Source organism: Pithys albifrons, chromosome 4, assembly GCF_047495875.1.
Source record: "Pithys albifrons albifrons isolate INPA30051 chromosome 4, PitAlb_v1, whole genome shotgun sequence".
NCBI lineage: Eukaryota > Metazoa > Chordata > Aves > Passeriformes > Thamnophilidae > Pithys > Pithys albifrons.
The window spans coordinates 32,191,695-32,213,825 of NC_092461.1; the positions used below are offsets into that span (position 1 = coordinate 32,191,695).

General features: G+C 40.5%; 1 protein-coding gene across 1 annotated transcript in view; it reads left to right on the top strand.

The window, feature by feature from the left end:
• The window catches only part of COL22A1 (collagen type XXII alpha 1 chain), a 205,888-nt gene that overhangs the window by 163,698 nt on the left and 20,059 nt on the right, over positions 1-22,131 (top strand). The window contains exons 40-49 of the mRNA XM_071553031.1: positions 1,718-1,795; positions 4,605-4,640; positions 5,551-5,604; positions 13,589-13,633; positions 14,054-14,101; positions 15,940-16,053; positions 16,177-16,230; positions 18,532-18,585; positions 19,425-19,478; positions 21,364-21,417. Of these exons, the coding sequence (XP_071409132.1) occupies positions 1,718-1,795; positions 4,605-4,640; positions 5,551-5,604; positions 13,589-13,633; positions 14,054-14,101; positions 15,940-16,053; positions 16,177-16,230; positions 18,532-18,585; positions 19,425-19,478; positions 21,364-21,417 (591 nt within the window). The remainder of the gene's footprint in view (positions 1-1,717; positions 1,796-4,604; positions 4,641-5,550; positions 5,605-13,588; positions 13,634-14,053; positions 14,102-15,939; positions 16,054-16,176; positions 16,231-18,531; positions 18,586-19,424; positions 19,479-21,363; positions 21,418-22,131) is intronic.

Here is a 22,131-nt window from a genome sequence, read left to right on the forward strand (position 1 = left end):
CATATATCATAGTTAAGGCAAAAACTAGCTAGCTGATGAGGTTAATGACACTAATTTCTTCTGGTGAAAGTAATGTTTATTCTAAGTATACAGCAAAAAGAGAATGGAATAAAACAGCAAAATCCTTTGCTTCTGAGAGATCTAGATTGTGTTTGAATCTCCAATAAAACATGTCAGAAATTCCCCTCTTCAAAATGGCCATGTTCAGATCTGGACTGGAATTAAAATAGGATGTTGAAATAGATTCTGTAAATGATATAAGTAGGATTATAGCAGCATGAAATTCAATCCAATTAGGTCCCATATTTTTGAAAAAACCAAACTGCTATGAATTTTTTTTTGCTGCTGCGTTTTGTATGAATGCATTCTAGTCTGTTGTATATATCTTCAGTTCAGACCACACACTACACCCACACATACCCATGCAAACAGACTGAAGATTAATTTAAAAGTCAGAAACAAACACCAAAAGAAATCTCATAAAATATTCTATTCAATATCAACAGAAGAAAGTAAGAACCTTAATTGTGCACAGAAAATAGTATTGAATTTTTTGTATGAAATTATCTTCTTCAATAAAATAACAGAAGGGATCTGCTGGAGTGTTTGAACTAATCAGAATACATTTTTCTTCTCACTGTCCTTGCAGTATTGTTTCTTTGTAGTGTAAGATTAGTTTAAGAAGTTTGGGTAGGCAGAATGCACAGATAACAATTTTTCTGTCATGCTTCTATATAGCTAGAAATAGTGTCGTAATAAATAGCATAAATAAGACTCATGAGACCAAACTCACAACTGCAATGCAATCCATGAAAGTCTTATTGATTTCTCCCAATAACTAGAAAACAGATGTTAAATTAAAGAATTGTAGCTGAATTCTTTCTTAGCCCTCTCTCTGCAGTGTCAATTGGACAGTCAAGTTGCTTTCTGTGTTATTCAGGTTTTACTTTGAAAATTCTGTTTTCTAGAGGGCAGGACTCTCCTTTTGTAATACAGTGCTCAATAGAAAGTGGCAAAAGTGTTGACTTACATTTTACCAGTAGAGTTGCATACACTTCTGTGAGTAGGTCAATGTTGGTAGAGGAAATGAGCAAATTAAGATGTCATAAGCCATCCTCAATTCTGTCTTCCCTAGGTAAGTAATCTCTATTTAGCAATTTTTGTGGCTTAGCCATCTACCATAGAAATACAGTGATAATAGTGTATTGTGCTGCTTAGCGAGTCCCCAATCTAAGGAGAGTGCCTGATACCCTGGTACAGTCACGATCACTGGAAGTGTTGAGGAGGCTCTTGGAGACATGGTTTAGGGGTGATTAAGGTGGTACTGGGTTGGACTACATGGTCTTGAAGGTCTCTTCCAACCTTGATGAGTCTGTTATTCTGTGAAATGCTGGGAGCTGGCTGCTGTGCGCTAAAAAAAATGAAAACAGTTACAGGGGTTGTGTTCCCACTCAGTTATATGATGTGGCACACTGTGACGTTGTGTGAGTGCTTGCAGAGGTGAGCTGGGCTTCTGTCATGAAAAAGGACAGTTTTCTTGGCATGATGAGACATTAACTGTGCCATGTCCCCAATGCTGCCACAGCCTGATATTGCTCCTCTGTGGGCAGAATCAGGTCAGGATGTATCAGTGTGACAGTCTGTTGTACAACCTGATTGCATTTCAGCACATTTTCTCATCAGTGCACAAAGCCTTTAACTTCTTCCTTTGTTTCAGGGTGAGAGGGGAGCTCCTGGCCTTCCTGGACAGCCAGGAGACAGAGGTGTGCCGGGAGTTGGCCTGGCTGGACCCCCTGTGAGTAGCAGATCCTGCTGCAACCTGTAACAAGGTGCAAAATTAGCCACCTGGGGAATGTGTTGCCTGTGCTCAGCTGTGCTGAACCTATGGGACTTTTGCCTTCTGAAGATGAAAATTCCAGACTAGTCCCGAGGGTGCCCTTCATGGCTCAGATGTCACACGTCAGCTGCGAGGGCTCCTGATGCATTCGGTTTTGGTTGAAATAGAGGGGGGGAAATAGTGCTATAGAAGTAATTGGTAACACTGCCTCTCACTCCTGAATTTTCTACATCTTGTCACACTGGCTGTGGATGTCAGTGGAGATCTGTACTGAGGCAGCAGCTCTGATCTGCTGGACAGATATAACCTTGCTGTTACCCTGTTTGAAGGAATGGGTGTGACACATATGCCCACATCAATGACATAGTGGCACTGATTGCAAAATACAAAATCAAACTGCTTAAATTGCTGTGTTCCAAGAGGGCCATCCTCCCCATCATTTGCCACAAATATTTAGGGAGCTGACCTCATCTGGCTCAGCCCTCACCTCCTTTATATCAGCAGGTCACAAGGTGTAACTGGACATCTGCTTGGGAAAATTTTGATTTTCCCGTTGATGAGGTTTGGTCACTTCAGCACTTGTCATGTGCAACTCCTCTTGAGATGAGGGGGATTTGGGAGTGTTCTGGCTGTAGCCCTACTCAGAGACCTCCAGATGTGCACTGAATTTGCTAGTGAAATATGTTTAGGAGGAAGCAAACTCTATTCCTAGCTGTAATTGCTAGTGGACACCTGAAACCTTGCATTCTTTTATTCTTTTGCAATATCTTGCATGTGCCATAATCTTGTACCAATCAGTCAATGTTTGTTTATCAATGCTCTGTTTATCTGAGTATAAATTTCCCAATTTATCTGGATATAAATTTTCAAAATTTTCCCAAGGAAACTGCCTTGAAATGATTAGTCATATGCTGGGTAATATTGATACTTAATATTTGTTTTTACCATCCTGAATTCTATCTAAGTTAAAGCAGATTGGGTCAGTCACATTTCTCACTGTGACTGTATCATGGCCTTCATGGTCATCACAGGGTTAACCAATAACTGACGATTAGCTGGGTGTCATTTGTTAAGATTTATCTAAGGAACAGTGGTGTTCATGAATTTCTTAATGTTCAGTCACTAATATTAAAATTAAATGAGCAAATGAATATCTGGCTTGTTTGAAAGTCACTAGCTTGTGAGTGGTTCTTAATTAGAGATTTTTAATATTAGATGAGGTTTGGGGGTTTTTTAAGGGTTAGATGAGTTCACCTCTGCATCCTGATGTACACATGATGACAGACTTATTCTTCATTGGCATTTTAGTATCCTGGTATCCCTGAGCACAAATGACTAACAACTTGACTCCAAATGTAGACATCGCTTGTCTCACACCAGAAAATTCTTTTTTCTGTGTCATCATTATTTGCCCACTATCAGGATGTGTAGCCACCTACACACCATACTATTCTCAACTGATGTTTTATTTATTTAATCTGCTTCACTAAATACTTAAAAAAAGTCCCAAATCAAACCATTATTATGATGTTTTTTCCCACTTTAGATTAATCATAACCTCATCTCCAGTGCAAAGATAAAAACCACTTTATAACCCTAAATCTATCAGGCTGTCAGAAAGACTGAGTCCTACAGAAAAAAAAAATACAAAAAAACCCCCAGAATAAAATCAGTGGAGCTGCTTCAGTGAATATTACATCTTGAATTAAAAGTGTCAGCCTCTAGCCTTTTTAGCAATGTGACAAAATTGTGTTTATAATACTTCGGCTTCAGAGCTAAGTGCCAGCAACTCCTTTTAATTGAAATCCTCACCCTATTTCCTCCTGTGCCCTTAACCTCTCTCAGGCTTTGCTCCTTGCACAAAAAGTATATATAGATGAGGATTTTTTTAATCTTATCTACTAAAGAATTGAGTTACAATTTACATAACATTGAGCCATGAACTTGAGCATTAACAGAGTGTGTTCTTCCCGGTAGAAAAGGGGACTGCTTGGGGAATTGGGATGAATTCACATGTTTATGCTGAAGTTGCCCAAAGGATGCATACACTGAATAAGTAGAAAGCTTTTCATCTTGCCCTGCTTTGCCTTGTTGATACTATCATGGGTTCAGAATTATGCATTTAGCCATTGCTTGAGCACAGCATTAAAGTGTCTTGTATAGAGGACTGTATGAGGATCAGTGAGTTACTGTGCCTGAAATAGAAAGAAAAGGGAGAGGAGTTATAGTGTGAGCCAATTTATTTGAACACAGCCCCAGGGACGTGAGGCCAAGCCTTGTTTTGTGTGTGTTTGGAATACCAAATTGATCCATTCACGCTGGATATAGGTACTGCACCACTTCTGTGGTGTTCCTAAAGAGGTGGGTACCTTCTAGTGCCCTATTCTACTCAGCTGCACTTTTTTAAGTTGCATCCTCAAGTAAATATCATGCACAAAGCCCACTAGGCTGCTTGCTTTGACCTAAGTTAAATAGCTCAGAGGTCCTGTGGGATGTTCCAGTCCAACAGATACAGTGTTCCTGTGGTTCTGTGTCCCCAGATCCAGCCAGGAGCGAGGCTGAGCACAGGTTGTCAAAGGGCATATTCAGTGCACACACACCCCCCCACACCGACATCCACACCCACACCCACCCACACACACACACTCACTCATGTGTGCAGACCAATGCAGAGAATAATCTCTTAATGCTTACGAACCCTCCCTGATCAGCCAGAGGGGGATGTTCATTTCAAGTGTTTTGATTGCTCTGTCTTTTCCATTTACAGGGCCCTGCAGGACCCCCAGGAGACAAAGGGTCACTGGTACAGTATGTCTTTCTAGCTATACCAAAATTTTATGGGGGAAGGGACAACCTTAATTGTCTTTCTACCAGTGATTTCATGAAGGCACATGTAATTAGTTTGGTTTTGCCAGAGGATTGGTCACAGGGTGGCTGACCCTCCAAAGGGAATTTCTCTTGTGCATTACCAGGTACTTGTCTACTATAATGAGTTGTGAGAAAGAGTTGTTTGAGAGTCTTGGACTGGGGACAACTTTTCCTTATGTGTCCATAGTCCTGCAAAAGAAAGAATAAGTAATTTGTTTCACCCTTCATTGAAAAAATTATTGCAAGGCACATAATTCAGGGCACACTCCTATGCCTTATAGCCGAGCCCCAAAAGGTTTTAAATAAACCATTTTAAAGCATTTTTCTTACTGAATTTTACTGATTTCCATATTCATCAAACACATTTAGTTCCTCAGCATTCAGTTTTACAAGGATGCAGTCCATTGATGTGAAACAAATAACTGCACCATGTTCTCATAGACACTAGCATAAATTTCCAGCACAACAGCCAGTCCTACCCAGTGTGATAGCTTGGCACTGAGAGGCTGGACCTTCTTTTGTCCTCTACCATCCTGTGTTCAGTCATATTTTCTCCTGTTCAAACCCCCCCCTCCTATAGAGATTCATTATTACCTTTCCAATCAATGTATGTGAAGCTTGACTTTAGTGATGGTCATGAAATCCCTTGAGGCACAGAAATTGCTGATACTAGGATAGTGCACTGTGAGATTTAATTATGCTTTTCCTTAAACTCTCTCATAGTTGTTTAACTGCACTTAATTTCCCCCCAGTAATTACTAGATTGAGGATTTATTTTCTTCATCTATGAAACCTCTCATAAATACTACTCACATTATTGGGTTTGTCTGTTCTCTCCCTACCAGGGTCCTCGTGGAGTTCCTGGTATCCCTGGACCACAGGGGCCTCCTGGCCAGGATGTAAGTAAAATAAAAGTGTAAGTGATCAATAAATTTGTTGATGCTTGAATCTAGTATCTGTAAAATATTGTGCTTATAGTCACTGAGTGTTACTAGGATGGTCTAAGGGAGATGATTCACAGAATTGGAGCACTTCCAAGTTAGGATGTCAAAGGGAAAAGCAATTAGGATAAGGATTGCCTCAAGAAAAGTGGTGGACTTCATCACTGAACCATTTTAAAATGACACCGGAGAATGGACTTGGCAGCATACAGTGAGGAATGATTCCACACTGGAAAAGGATGGTTCTTAAGCTGTCTAGGAACTTCTTAGAAGCCTCTGAGATAAGTACCCTGTAGTATTTCTGTGAAAACAGGGCCACAGCTGTTAAGAAAGTTCTTTATGAGTTCATTTTACTGCTGCTATTGTGCATGTTCAATGACATTTTAACCTCTTGGTGCATTGTCCTCTCTCCTGCTGTCTCACTGGGTGAGTCGTGGAGCTAAGGAATAGAGGCAAATGTGACAGAGTCCCAGCTGGGAAACTGGCCCTTCTTGCTGCCTGGTTCTGATGCAGTGCTGAATCAGAAAGATGAGCATTCTTTTTCTCTGTACTGTGGAAATTAGTCCACTGAAGGAGGTTCTGAACATTTTGTGCCTGTTGAGGTAACCCTTTGGGGAGGGAACAGTGACCTACCTCTCCTTCTCAGTCCTGTTTCATGATGTTGTTGTGTCTGAAATGGGTATCAGTTTTCATTAACTCCACAACAAGCAATTTTCAACCCTACTGTGAATTTGTTGTTACACACCAGGTGGCCTAAAAGGTGTACTGTTTTCTTCGCACCTACTTGTTGTCCAGAGAGGTCTATAAGCAATCTGGTCTAGTGGAAAGTGCCCCTGACCATGGCAGGGGTTTGAACTAAATGATCTTTAATGTCCCTTCCAACCCAAACCATTCTAAGATTCTATACTTCATCACAAGACAAATTATAGTGCCAGGGCATTCTTCCACAGCTCACAATAGCAGAAATGGTCCTTCACTTCCCTCACCTTGTGTCCCTGAACAGCTACAGATGTGGAATTGATTGTGTTCTGCTGACTGTCCCTAGACCTCCTCACCTTGCCTAAGATGTCTGAGATGTTTAATCAAGAGGTTTTAAATGGGAGATACAACACATGGGTTTATTACAACTGTATTGTATGAGGAAAGTGCAAGAGACAACTTTTTGGAGTTTCTGGCTCTTCTCAGATCACTGTTGACTGGTCAACTCTTAGACAGGCAGCAATACAGTCTTTACATCTTTTCTTTTCCCTGCAGGAAATTAACCCAAACAGAACCATTCCTCATGGTACTTGTGACACACATTATTACACTCACTGTTTTAATTGCACTCAGTGTCTTTTAGGAACTCTCTGGCTGATCACCTGTTAAGCCATTTTACTTGAGTTTCAGGAAGTGTAAATGGAACTACAGCACACACTCCAACGTTTCTTGGTGTTACAGCAGGAATAAACTATTTTGACACGATCATGCATTCACAGTTTCTTGACCTCCATTTTCATTTGACTAGTAAAGAGAACTTTTTGTTCTGTTTCTGCACTCTTGGCTATCAATGCAGTGTTCCTGTATTTCTGAAGCATGCCCCTTTTTGTACTCTCCTATGTTCAAGGAGTATGTCATCGGTTAGGAAAGCTCCAATTTGAATTGCTAATATGAATTTGCCATGCAACTCCCAAGCCATTCAGTGTCAATTGCCTTAATGACTTGCCTTAGTGTCTTGTATTTTGCTGTGGTCTTTGTAAATGTATTCCATTTTTTTCTGAGACTGAAAAAAATCTTTCAAATCACCTTTACATGCAAAATTATTCTCTTCATTATTTTTTCCAGTGACAAACTCATCAGATGCTTGTGGAAGTGTCTGCTATGAGCTGTATTCCCTGATACTGTGAATCAGATTTACAGTTGTATTGGGGGAGGTAGAAGAATATGTACTTCTTTTGCAATAGCATGAGCCAGAATTTTTTCCCATAGGTGAATAAATTGTTTTGGGTTTTTTTCATGAATACATTCTAACTTTTTTCTAGTGCCCTAAAAGCATGTGCCATTTCTTTTTTTTTGTGAGAGCGCTACCCAGGGTCACCTTTTGAAATATGTTGACAATCAAATATAGAGAGTTCTCAGGACAGTGCCTCATTTTATTAAAATTTAGATTTTGATAATACTTGTCTGGGTTTGCTGTACAGTTGTACTGGTTTGGCCTTGTTCTGTTTCTCTTAGCAAAAGGCTTGATTTTCATTTGTCCTCTAGAGTTCATTATGTCCGTAAATCCCTACAAATTCTCTTCTTCTGGGACAAAGCTGAGACAAATTGTCTTCTCCCATATACATTATTTTCTTGTCTTTAAATTTCCATATTTTTAATAACTTTTTTAAGGTCTTTATTTTTCCCAATAATACAACTAATTTGTTCCATAGCAGAACTATTGCGTATTCTTCCTGCTTTAATGCCCTCAGTCACTTAAAAAAATTACTTGCTCTTGCTTTTGGCAAAAACATCCAAATCACATTTAATCTGCAGTATTCCTGTATCAAGTGTTATAATAGTGTAGCCTTAAGTACCTTCTCTCAGAGGAATTGGCCAAACTCCTAGTCTGAGAATTATAAAAAAATATTTCTATATATTAAATTATGTTATATGCATGGCTTTCTTCTCCAGCTGCTGCAGACTAGGTCCCTCCTGACTGATAGATAGGTTTAAATTAGATATTAGTAAGAAATTCTTCACTCTGCTTAAAGTGAGGCACTGGTGCAGGATGCCCATAAAAGTTGTGGATGCCCCATCACTGGAAATGTTCAAGGCCAGGTTGGATGGAGCTCTGAGCAACTTGATCTAATGGAAAATATCCCCGGCCATGGGAGGAGAGTTGGAACTGGATGCTCTTAAGGTCCTGTCTAACCCAAACCATTCTATGATTCTGTGAAAAGCTTTATAAGACAATATGACAGGACAAACCATGGTGATGTGATGCAGGGCTCAGGTAAACAAATACACCAACCAGCCCTGTTTCATGCATAACCAGGCCCTCCTACACCCTTTTCTGTCTACCTGTCTGTTGCTCTGTGCTGTCCAGTCCCCTGCATAGCCTCTCATGCATCTCCCAAGCTCTATCAATTTCTGCACCCCTCTCAGTTGAGGGGGTTTCCTGGTTTATAGTCTTGTAACTTGAAAAGTCCAGATTAGTGTCCCTGGAAGTGCAGCCTGTGCTTTTTTTGAAAGCCTGTGCTATTTTGATTAGTGTGAGTGACAAAACTGGTTTCTTGTTAGGTCCATGTCTTGATATATTTAGTTTCTGATTTCCTCCTTTTCCCTTAATTTTGCAATTGACAAGATCCTGTATCAGATAATCTTGCTGGAATAAACCTCCTCACACTTTCACATGCGTTCATCAATTAGTGTGAATGTACAGGTTTGGTTTCCATCACTCTCACCCTTATTTGTTGGTTAGGTTTGTGTCCTTGACATTCTAATTTATGGCTTTTTCCTTATTTTCCCTTGTTACATTGAAAAATGTCTTTGATCAGATACCCCCAAAGGAACAGGCACTCTCTGGCCAAACACCCTTACACTTCGTGTTTTGGGAATCATCCTATGACTGTCTGCTGGAGATAAAATGTTCAACACACCTACTTAGTGCCCTTAGATTAGGAAACAATCTGAATGAGACATTCTCTTATCCTACTATTAAGCAGTGAGGGCACCCGTTTAATAGGCTCCTTCTGTGTTTTGCTTATGATAATTTTAATTAGCATAAACATTGAATTAATAACTTTTTAATTAGGTTAATTATTCATGGTAACTAAGTTTCAGCATTACTGGGAAGTTAATCTTCCCCTGCGTTTACTTTCATAATTACAGAACCTTTGTGCATGCATATATTACTGCCATTGGATTTGAAAAGCAGAGTTTTCTTTTCTGGTGTTGATTTTCCCATGCAATTAGAGGGTCAGTTCCAAGGAGCCTCTGTGTTTGTTTTAGGGTACTTACACCCCAAACCAGAGTGCACTTATTAAACCTCCTATTGTCTCCTTATTGCTATGACTTGCAACCTATTTAAGCTATTGCATTTCAAGTTTAATTTTCCGTCTTGTAATAGAACCATCCCACCACAAGCCTGTGTGACTTACACTTTCCTTATACACTTTTATGTTTCCTTATAGGCTTTATTTAAGATGTGTGTTTTCATATGCACCACTTACCTGAGCTTCATTTTTCAGCAGAACATCATCACAGTTTCCATCAGTCCCCAGCTAGATCACTCCTGTGTGTCAGATTTTGAAGACTGGCATTCTGGATCCTGTGCATCACACTTCCTCAGTGCTGGCATCTTTTCCCTATATTGGTGTGCTACACCACTCATTGGACATTCTACTTTGTGCCAGTCACTGTTGGCTGCAAGTTCCTGAAAGTATTCAAACTTACAAGTTTTTCAACACTAGTTGTTATTTTCATGTTCAGTGTCATGCAGTTTTTTGGTCAGACTCTGTGGTTTTGGTTTTGTTTTGTTGGTTTTTTTGGGTTTTTTTTCACTTTTCTGACTTTCTCTTTTCTAGTTTCCACCCCTGTTAGTTATACCCTACACATCATCATTCTAGCGTTTTCATTCTGCTCTGAGCAATCTGAAATTGTGTCAGGGGAGGTTTAGGTTGGATATTAGGAAAAGGTTCTTCACCCCGATGATGGCCAAACATCGGAATAGGCTCCTCAGGGCAGTGGTCACAGCCTGACAGAGCTCAACAAGTGTTTGGACAATGCTCTGACACAGATTGGTGTGATTCTTGGGACTGTCCTGTGCAGAGTCAGGACCTGGACTCAATGATCTGTGTGGGTCCCTTCCAGCTCCAGATATTCTGATGCTACGCTTGCAGCTTGACCCTTTTTATCAGCCTTTTCTAACTCCAGGCCTCTATAGACTAATAATCTTTCCCTTACTTTGAACTCTGCTTGCATTTGTGTGTTCTCTGCTATTGTACCATGCTGAAGTGCCATCATCCTACATCTGATTTGTTCTTTTTGGCTCAGAGAGACATTGTTCAAAGGGCATTCTCTGTTTGCAGTCCTGTAACTTTCAATTCTTTGACTTTCCTGGGAATTCAGTGGCTTTCATGTTTGTCAACCATGGTGCTTAATCTCTTTTCCTATCTCATTTGCACCCTGGTAAAGACATCATCATCTCTGCATCCTACAATATGCAAGAAAATAGATCCAGCCCTTTTATGCACAACAGTCTGGTACCATGTAGATATCACAGCTGTGCTTAAATCTCTCCAAGGATTTCAGTTTTATTCACCCTTTTCTTATGTGTCTTTTCCATAACTAAGAAGTCTTTTCCTGTATTCTTCTTTTAAAAAATCTTCTTTAACTACTCAAATTATACTGCTAGTGCAAAGTTAATGTTTCAGATCCAAAAGCAAAAAGCTGTCAGTGAGCCCTATAGCAGAAAGTTTATTTATAGCTGTGCTACTAGTCAGCATAAAAGACATTGCTGAACTGTCTTTTCTGTGTTTCCTTCTGATCCAAGATTGTTCTCATGGTTCAAGTCTTTGCTTTGCATCACATATTCTATAGCAAGTGCTGTGTGAGTCTTCCTGAGCAAAGTAGGTCTGTCAATGTAAGATCTGTGTCATTGTTATTTAGTCAGCCCTCTTCCCACTTGCAGAAGAGGCTGAGAACCATAGTGGAGAGGATTCCAAAAGCATGACCTGACAATTAGCACCTGTGAAAGATAGGGAACTTTGGGAACATCCCACAGTCCTCTAGATTCACTTTGATGCCCTGTGGAAGAGGCAAAAATATAAATGACTTTAATGTTTCATTATATTTACTCAATTCCCCAGAAGATTTATGGGAAACTGTGAGCTAACCATCTCCTTCAGACCTTATCTTCTCTTTGTCCTCCCCTTCAGAAGCTTTAGTTCCTGGCAAACAAACTTTCATCCATGGACTTCTGTACTACTACAGTTCCACTTCAAGTCCCCTTCACTTTCTGTTTAATATTCATCACTTAAGTCCATGTAACTGAAGAGTTGTTGCTCACCCAGAAATGTTTAATGTGGATATAGAAGAAGAAAATCAATATATTTTCCCATTTTAGACCTCCTCTAGCAAAACACACAGGATTTAAGTACTGATACGTGAGGATTAAATTCAAGTTTTCCCTATAGTTATCCCTATAGTTATGTAGCACACACAGTACACTTCAGTCATTAATCCCCAGGTGGCCAAGAAGCTCTCCATCTGGTTGTCTTCATAAATAATACAACAAACTGATTGGAGGCAATAGACTAACCAAAGACAAGGTGACAGACAGAGCACCTTGTTGCCTTCCTGGCAAAGCATTTACTCTTTCCAGGTGAAAATTTTGGGTAGTCTGTTAGTTGCCTAGGTAGCCCCTGCTGAGCCGAGACTGATTGAGAGCCACTACTTGTATCTCAGTCTCGATCAACATCCAGATTTTGATTCAGATCAGAAAGCCAGCTGAGTCCTAGGCTGCATCCAGAGCAGTGTGGGCAGCAGGTTGAGGCAGGTGATTCTGCCCTTCTGCTCTGCTCTGCTGAGATCCCACCTGCAGAGCTGCCTCCAGCCTGGGGGTCCCCAGTTCAGGAAGGACATAGAGCTGTTGGAGTGAGTCCAGAGGAAGCCACCAAGATGATTAGAGGGCTGGAGAACCTTTCCTTGCAAGGAAAGGCTGCAAGAATTTGGATCATTCAGCCTGGAAAAGAAAAGGCTTCAGGGTGACCTAATTGTGGCCTTTCAGCACCTGAAAGGAGCCTACAAGAAAGATAGAGACTGAATTTTGACAAGGGCAGGAAAAGTAACAGGAAAAGAGAGAATTATTTCAAACTGAAAGAGAGTAGCTTTAAATTAGATATTAGGAAGAAGTTTTTTACCATGAGCTTGGTGAGACACTGCAATTGATTGCCAGTTGTGAATACCCCATCCCTGTCAGTGTTCAAAACCAGGCCAGATGGGGCTTTGGGCAACCTGGTCTAGTAGAAGGTGCCCCTGCTAATGGCAGGGCATTGGAACTAGATGTTATTTAAGGTCTCTTACAATGCAAATCTATGATCCTGTGAACATCCTGGGTGAAAAAATCTGGAACCATTCCAGAGAGCACTCCAGTTAGGACCTGCTGCAGAATCAACAAAACTGAACACAGTAGAAACCGCTCCTTTAGAAGCAAAAATGGTCAGGTAGGACAGCTTTTGCATGTGGTTAAGATAGATGGAAGCTATTTTATATGCTCTCTAAGGTTCTCAATATGGACAGAACCTGCATATGCTTGAGTGATGACACAGCGTGATGGACCAGGTGGATACAGGAATTTTGCAGAGAATTGTTTGAGGGAAACTCACCAAGTTTTGTTTTGTTTTTAACAAACTAATGACATGGTAATGACAGTTAAGAGAAGCCCACTGAGTGGTGGGGGGTTGTCCCTTTTCCAAACCATGACTTTTTGAGCCTAAAATTCTGAGGATGCTGAAAATTTCTATGCTTTCATACTACTACACTCAGGAAAACTGATACCACTGCAGGTCCTCAAACAAACAGGAAAGCTCACTGCTGTTTGAGGTGCAAGGGACCTGTTTGCAAGGTCTCGATTTTGCATGTTACAGGTGCCTTCGGAGATTTAAAGCTTCATCCTTCACACTATTGCAATTCACAGTGTTTCTTGTGACCAGAAGAGAAGCTGAAGCAATTTCAGTCTCTGTGTGACTCAGATGGATTTAGCAAGGTCACACGTAGGTAAATGAGGTTTAAGAGGGGTTCAGAGGACATTAGAGTTGCAGGTATTTGGAGTTCACTGTTTGTCACATGCAAGGAGCAGTGCTGCTCAGTGGCAGAAAGCAAAATGTTTGCTAGTCTAGAGCAGTCAGCAGAGTGTAGGAGTCATCAGGGGGTTATTATATGATAATTCCACAATTTTTTTCTTTCTCTTGATCTGTAGGGTCTACCTGGAAATCCGGGAGAAAGAGGACCTCCTGGAAAACCTGTATGTAACTTCACTTTTGTGTTACATCTGCCTTTTAACTCAGTTTCCACCTGTGCACCTCAACTCAAAAGAGCACTACAGTGCTTTTCCACTGTTCCTTTTCCCAGTAGAGCAAAGGGAAAAACACTAAGACCCACTAAGGGGTTATGATAAAAATATCTGTGATGGCTTTGGGATGGTATGAGAATGGCTGGATATTCTGCATGTAAAAAGCCAAAAATTTAAAGGCACTTTCTTAGCACAACCATACAGTGCTCTCAGAAAGAGCACTTCTCAGACTCAGATGTAATGAAGTGCATGTTTGAACCAGCGAGTCCTAGGCAAGGAAAGGGAGACCGGTGAGCATGTTCAGGAAAAAAAAAGTCTAATGTTTTGTTGCCTTTTAAAATTGCCTGAGATAATGAATTTCTCATCCCACAGGGTTCCCCACCCCTGCTCTCTCCAGAGGACATAAATCTCCTCATAAAGGTAATCAGCCTTTGATGAGGGTGAAAGTTTGACTCTGTTTGATTCAGACCTGACTGTCACTCTGGTGTGGGAGAGTGTCTGAGTTACAAGTGCAAAAGGTGCCTTTAAACACTCTGCCAAAGCTTGAAACTCGTAAGGCTTCTACTTGCACTGGTATTGGGACTTTAAAGCTCACACTAGAGACAAAATCCCATCCCCAGCAGTGAAACGACCTACAAAGATCTCTATAAAAGCTTTGAGACTCTTTCTGAGGCATGCATTCCCAAGGAGAAATAAACATTACAAAATTGTATTATCTAAACCAGAAAATGGAAACCATTTTAATAAAATATCTGATTTTTTCACATATACCTTCTACAGTGACCGGAGTAATTTTGAACTGTGGGTGCAAAGTTAGTTTGCATTGTGCATTTAAAAGAATGCAGGTAATTAAACCCCAGAAGCACCTGTGTTTCAAAAGTGATGATCTGTCTGCTTTTACTCTCCATGTAGAGAGTTCTCTGGGAAACACATCAGTCTTTGATAGCGTTGACTGCAAAATCTTTACAGATTTCAATGGGCTGAGTTGGGAGTTTTTAAAGATGTCTTGAAACATGGCAAGAAATCCTTTCTTATTGATTAAAACAAACTAAAAAACTACCTTCTTTTACCAACCATATTAACAAAAGGATCCTTTTAAGATTGCTACTGTGAAATGACTTCTTTGAAGAGCTGTCTTTGTTTTGTGGAGCACAGTATGGTTCTGGAGGTTTCACTGTCAGATATTTTTTGGAATTCTAATCTGGACAAGAGCAAGAGACTCATTCTTGGATATAGGATTTCGTTTAGGTGTTCTGTCATTTTCTTCATTTGCATATGTTCTGGTGTATTCTTTCTGCTTGGCATTTTTTCACTCCATGCTTGGTACAGATCTATATAAAACAGCACCTTGAAATCCCAGATGAAATTAAGGCTCTGCTGTTCTGGGTGTTTCTCAAGCACTGACACTGTAAGTAGATAAAGGTTCTTGTAGGAACAGAGACTTAAAAAGGTAATTTGCCCCACAATTTTGCAATGGATCATTGACAGAGGCGGGTATTGCAGCAAGGTCTCCTGACTATGTCTGATGATCTGTCTGTTGTGTTACTCTGCAAATTACAGCCAGGAATCCCTTCCGTTTTGCTGAAGGGAATCTGCCTTTAAAATGGAAATTTCATATACATTGTTTTTAATTTCCTGAAGACAGTTGAAGTGTAAAGACTATTGAGATAATGGCTCAAAGAGTTTTGGAAGGAGGGAGGTAACGATTCTTTGTGATAAAATTTGGCCAGGACACTGTGACATTCACTTGGTCTTCACAAGCTCCTTGGCCATGCCAGCTGCTGAATAGTTTCCCCTGCAGAAACTGATACTGTGCTGCACCTGTTTCTCCTCAGAAATCTGCCCTCTGAGCAGTGACCCAGCTCTTTCAAACTGGTGCAGACACAGTTTTCTAGTAGTTTTGTAGTTTCAAAACAATGTTGTTCTTGGTAGCCTTACTTTGCGAGTCTTTGACCTCTCTATCAGGAAGAGGCTCTTTCTTGGTTTCTTGATTCCAGATGATCTGTTAGGATCTAGAACTGAAAGGAAACTCTCCATGGGATTATGTGGGAGCTCAGCTGCTGACCCTCACTCTATTCAACACTGCCCTCATTACAGTTCTGTAAGGCAAATTCACTCCAATCCTACCCAGTGAGGTAAAACCTCAAAAGTTTGTGTATTATAGAAGCACCACAGTTCTGTGTTCATAGTGGGTGTCTGTAGGGTCTGTTAAGTGCCTGCAGTCTGTTGCTGATGTGTTTCTCTGTGTTGTCTCCCAGGATGTGTGCAGTGAATGCCCTCCTGGCCCGCCAGGACTGCCAGGCATCCCAGGATTCAAAGGGGACAAAGGTCTCCGAGGACCACCAGGTAGAGATGGCCAGGATGGGAAAATGGTAAGAGAGCTGGGGTAAGAGATGCTTTGGATCTGGTGTAACCTTGCTTTTTGTATAATATGGTTGATAGTTTCTTATAAAATGATTCCTTTAGTTTTTACCTCTACCTCTTCTGCATTGCAGGGGATTGCTGGTCCCAGAGGTCCTGCAGGTCCACCTGGGCTTGATGGCCCAAAGGTTGGTTGGTTTTATTCAGTTGTCTAGTGCAAACTTATTTGTGACTAGTTAGTCACACTAATTAGTCTGGGAACAGATTGCCCAGAGAAGTTGTGGGTGCCTCATCCCTGGAAGTGTTCAAAACCAGTCTGGATGGGGTTCTGAACAATCTGGCTTAGCAAAAGATGTCCCTGCCCGTGGCAGGAAGGTTGGAACTAGATGGTCTTTAAGGTCCCTTCCAATCCAGACCATTCTATGATACTGTGAGTATAATGGTTGAAGCAGGACCTTGGTGGGATCCATCTCTGTAAAAAAAGGCAGGAGTGGCCTGTTGTGTGGGCAGAACTGCACAGCTCCCCATATGGACACTGTTTCACTTCTACCATCCCTTTTTTCACACACAGACATGCACATGCAAAGGTCTTGGTACTTGATGTTGAATTTCTTTACATTGCTGTTCTGATGACAGATAAGAACTTGGAAGTAAGTTTAAACCCAAACCAGGTGAGAAAGAATTTAAAGCCTCAGCAGTAGCCACCACGACTGCTCCTCTCCTCTTTGAGTCTTATATGCTGGAAGCACTTAAACTGAACCTGCTGCAATGGGCTGCTGGGCTTCATGTGCACCATCTGCCATGGTGGTTTTACCCACAGACTCTGAATATTTCCTGAAACAAGTTATAGGAAGAACTCCTTGTTTCAGTTATATTCTTCTGCCTTATGGTCTAGTGACACAGGGCAATACAAAACTTCCAATAGTGTCCCATTTCAGGCATTTCCCATGAAGAGGTCTGTCATCAGTCAGCTCACAATGCCAGAACCTGATTACAAGTGAAACCTTTAAAACTGCCTAATGTGAAATAAATCAAAACAAATTAGTGGAGGGAGAGAGAAGGTGATTTTATGATGAACCACAGTTTCCTCCACACATCCCTGCAATACTGACCTACTGTCTAAAAAAACTCCTGCTATTTTAACATCTTTGTATTTGCTCTTACTAGAGTGTAGGACAGGCTAATAGAGATTCATGAATTAATTTTATATCTTACAATTAAAAGTGTGGTGGGGAGAGCAGTAGAGTCTCAAAAGTAAACATAGAGTTGATCAAAATGAAATTAAGTTCCAGGATAAAATTTGCAAGAGAATTAATAACCCATAAGGCCAATAACTGGAAAAAATGGCAAGCAATCTGAGACTTACCACATCTGCTGCTTTCTTCTATGTTATGACAAAGCAGAGATTTAGGCAGCAAAATTGAATGTTTAGGTGAAATAACAGGACAAATTTCAAACTGTACATGTGCATTAAAAAGTCAAGCAATTGCTAAAGAGTCTAACTTAAATTTGGTAAAAAAGTTTGCAAATGCTAAAAGAAAATATTGTAAGACCTCCAGGAAGATGCAGACATAAAGACAGTCTTTGTAATGCTTTTCTAAATATATTAGGAGAATCCTTGCAGTGAAAGACCCAAATTACTCTGTAGTTATGACTGTGTGGAACATTGTCTTTACCAACATCATCCAAACTGTTAAGTCCCATTCTGAAACAGGGTAGTAGAACTGCAGATCTTTGCTCATGAGCAGCCTCATGCCTTCTGCCTGTATGAATTAGACTTCTTTTAATTAATAGATAGCAACTCTCCCTCTCCTCCTTGTCTCCTAGCTCTCATGTGGTAAATCAGAATATTATTTCCATAGCCAGCAGTTCATTCTTATTCTGTGCATTGTTCATACCTTGTTAACCATAACCTCATTTTTTTTTTTTTTTACTGCATGAGACTCATCTTGCTTTACTTTAAGCACTGATAATACAGACATCTACTTTGGAGTTGACTGTCTCTTCTGTGTCACTAGGACAGAAAGAGAGAGAGAGAAAGACGGAAATGGTTTCTGGATATGAATCTTCAGACTACACCTCGGAAATGCCATTTTTATTGCTGTTGTCCCTGAAGGAAGGGGAAATTATCAGCTCATACTGTGGAAGCCTTTATTGGGCCAAATGATTTCTTATCAAGATGTAATTAAGTGAAGTTCCTAACAACCTGCCTGCTTTTTAAGGATACATAATTCCTTTTTATGTCTATAAGACTACAACATTAAAAACCAGCTATGCTGGATCTGCTCAAAGGCCATTCGTCACATATGTTCCTGGCTCCAGCATTGGTAGTGATAGTCTAAGAACTTGAGAGAAAGGCAAGGAGGGCTTACTCCTAATTTATGAGTTTTATGCTCAAATGTCCAAGTGTTTTATGAAATAGGTCAAAAAGCTGTCACAATACTGAACTGAAGTGACTTTTAATGGCTTTTTTTTTTCTTTATTATCAGGGTGCTAAAGGAGATCGTGGTATGACTGGGGATGTAGGAGAAAAAGGTGAACAGGTAAAAACAGTGTGCTTTCCAGTAGTGCTGTCACGGTGCTTGTCCCTTTATCAGTAACTCCTATGATGTCTGTGGAAGAATAACCTTCTCAGAGGCAAAACAGTCAGATGGGAGTTCTTCACCACTGATAAACCACAAATGGGCTATGCTGAAGAGTAGAACTATAGCAATCCTCCACAGACTTCCATCCTCATTTCTAGTAAAACTTCCCTGTGTCATCTGTTTCCTCAGCTCTGGATTGAATGTATTCCATTCACTACCTTACCTAACCCCTAGTAATTTCCTCAGATAAACCCTAGATGAAATTCAGGAAGTCAGGTGTCTTTGGGTTGGAAAATCCAGTGTTTCTATTTGTCTTAGATAAATGTAAGGATTACCCCTTTAAGGAGAGACTGAGTTGTCCCAGGAAAGAGGAGAATGGTCTAAATTAGAGCAAATTTTTGTAGGTAATTTTTCCAAGGGCTGAATCACTAGTTTAAGGTGTAAATCAGCACCTCTTCATGAGATTTGTAGGGTACTTTAAACAGGTTTGGTGTTTGATTTCCTTCCTGAATTCCTGTATGTACCGTTCCGCAATATCTGTCCTCATCTTCCATTGGCATAGCCTGAAATACACATTGGAAGTACACCCGAAATATAATTATGTAATTTCTGAAGTGTGCACCTTGAAAACCAAGGTTTTGCATTAAAAAAACATGGTTCTTTATTTCCTTATAACCCACTCTTTCTGTGTATTGTCTCATTTTGGTGCTACCTCATAATATTCAATTATCGGTTACCTTTTATACAACTAGAGGTGTGAATATTCCCTAAAGAATGTCTCACTTTTCATTCTACAGGGCCACCCTGGAATGCCTGGCTTCTCAGGGGCTCCTGGAAACCCTGGTCCTCCTGTAAGTTCCTTTGTTGCAAAGATAATTCTGTACTTTTCTTATTCATAAAGGTTGTTGCAAGCTCCATGTGGAAGAAAGGACCATTCCCATCTGTCTGTGCATTGAATTTGCGTTTTTCAGTGGGTTCCTAATGGTCCCCTGAGTGCCATATAGTTCCCTACTCATGATAATTGCTGTTTAATATATTGGCCACTTTTCACTGATTGCTTCAACTCGCTCTGTAAATTGATGCTAAGCTTCAGTTGCTCTCTTTATACAACACAATTATGATGAAAACTCTTCCACAGAGACTATTTAGTATGTGTATAGGTGTTTTCCTGCATGGTGGAATGAGTTGCTAATCTAGAACCAGCAGATCTAAGAGCATTTCAGTTCTTAATTTTACACAGCATTATGAGATTGGATTTTGTCCAATTTTCATATCCTGTGGGTTACTTTTGAATTAAAAGCGTTTTACCTGTCCCTCTCCATCAGAGTCCTCATTCCTAGCTCTGCTCTCTCCATTAATAGAATTATACTTCTTTGTATGTAAAAAAGAGGTGACAGTGCAGAATCAAGGTTGAAATAACTTGGCTGGTGATATCTCCACTTTATACCCTTCAAGTGTTGTGAGTTTTCCTGAGTGAAGGACTTTTCTTTCCAAACCGCCTTCTTTGCCCACAGTCATCACTGTTCATACTGCTGCTTACAGTGCAGTTTGGCTCTGCCATGCTCAGGGGTTGCCACCTTCATCTGTACTGGGAACCAGCACAGTCTGAATTTACTTTGCGCTGATTAACTCGCAGGACACACCAGAAAATAGGATTAGATTGAAATTCTGTATTCAAATGGAAGCAGGGCCTAAAGGATGCTGGATGCTTTGCCGCTGGGACAACATGCGGACTTGCTTTGTGGATCATTTGTGCTCAATTTGAACATTATTTTAGAAGTTAATAACAGACTCATTTACTGTGTCTGTGTTAACCTGATACTGCCATATAGGGGGAGGCCCCCTTATACCGAGCTGGGTTGTGGACTGATGGTCAGAAGAGCTCAGGCACAGCAGTCATCAGAAGGCTTGATCAGAAGGCTCACAACTTAGAGAGTTTATTCAAGACAGGTTAACAGACAGCTCTTCACAGCACATAGTAGAAGAAGTTAGTTCCTATTACATCACTTCACATCCTAGTAGATCTAGATCTAACTGACTCTCACGCAGTAATATCCACACCTTTTATGCACTCTCACATTCAGCATGCTATCACATAATTGGTTAACCAATTCACCTTTCATACACCACAGCCTCTTATTGGTCACAGGTAGCTCTGTTCTCTTTAAGGTAGAACTCCAAACAGCTTTACTTAAGGGATGCACTTACACTCACCCCCACACTGCCACAGCAAAAGGGTTATTGTAGTAGGATTAAAACACTTAAAATTGTCTTGTGAGACCCTCTGAATAGACTTACAAAGGAAATGTGCAAAGTAAAACAGCCTGTCAAAGCAAAGCAAAATGTGATGTCCCTGAGATAATTTCCCTCCTCAGCTTTTGCTGACTTTTCCCTCTGTCTTCAGTGACTCGTGGCTTTAGGAGTTTGCCTGCCACAAAATGTGCTTCATAATTTCTGTTCTCACATGATTTCTGTTCTTCAGAGTTATTTTTGTCACAAGATTGGCTTTTTCCTATTTGTCTCCTATTTTAGAAACACAAGTATCTGACTTTTTCTGGCTTTGGAGGCTGATTGAGTGCAGGGGTTGGCATTGCTTTTCAGTCATGAAAGAAACTAAATGAATGCTGAACTAAGCGACTGAAGAAAACTTCAGAGTTGCCAGCTGTGGTAGGGAGTATGTTGACAAACATGTTGATGCATGAATCATTCATATGGTTTCTGTTTTATTTTGTTTAGGGATCAGATGGGGCACCAGGACCTATAGGACCAATAGGAAACCCAGGAGACATAGTAAGCTCTAAGCTCTGTGCTTCACTGCTGGCTTTACCTATGTTTAGCTCTGTGAAGTAAAGCTGAGCTGGAACTCCGGTAAAGTCGTTTGAAGCTCCCCAAAAATTCAGCCTGTATCAACTTTACACCTACAAGTAGGACTTCTACAAATAACCACAATTACTCTGTTGTTGAACTCTTTTTTTACTCACCAAATGAATCTCCAAATTAGCCAGAACATAATCCAGTCCATGAGACCTCTATGGAGGTTTTTGTACATCTTGTCTGTCTATCCTGGCTATTAACATCTCTTAGGTTGTAGAATAGGATTACTAAACCTGTTAGGATGCTTCATTACCTAGGTTAGTTAATACCTAAACTCTTTGTGGGGTTTACCAAAATATAACCAGCAACCTGTTGAAGGGACACAGCACAGACTGCTCAGATGCCTGACACCATTTCCTGGCACCACTAAAAATACCCGTACAGGTAAAACCTTTGAGAAGGCCATGAAGAATTTTGCTACTTCTGTTTCATTAGAAGAGTTTTTTGATGCTACTTTACAGTAATGCATCAGAAAACCCTGGGAGAGACAGGTAAACTGACTGATGCTAACTTGAGGTTGAACAGTTAAAAATGAAGCTTTCCTGAAGAATGCAAGCTGTTGAGCTGGAACAGTTTAAGACTAATTCTGTGATTAATTTCTAGATCAGGGTTTCCTAGGGAGCAAGGTGC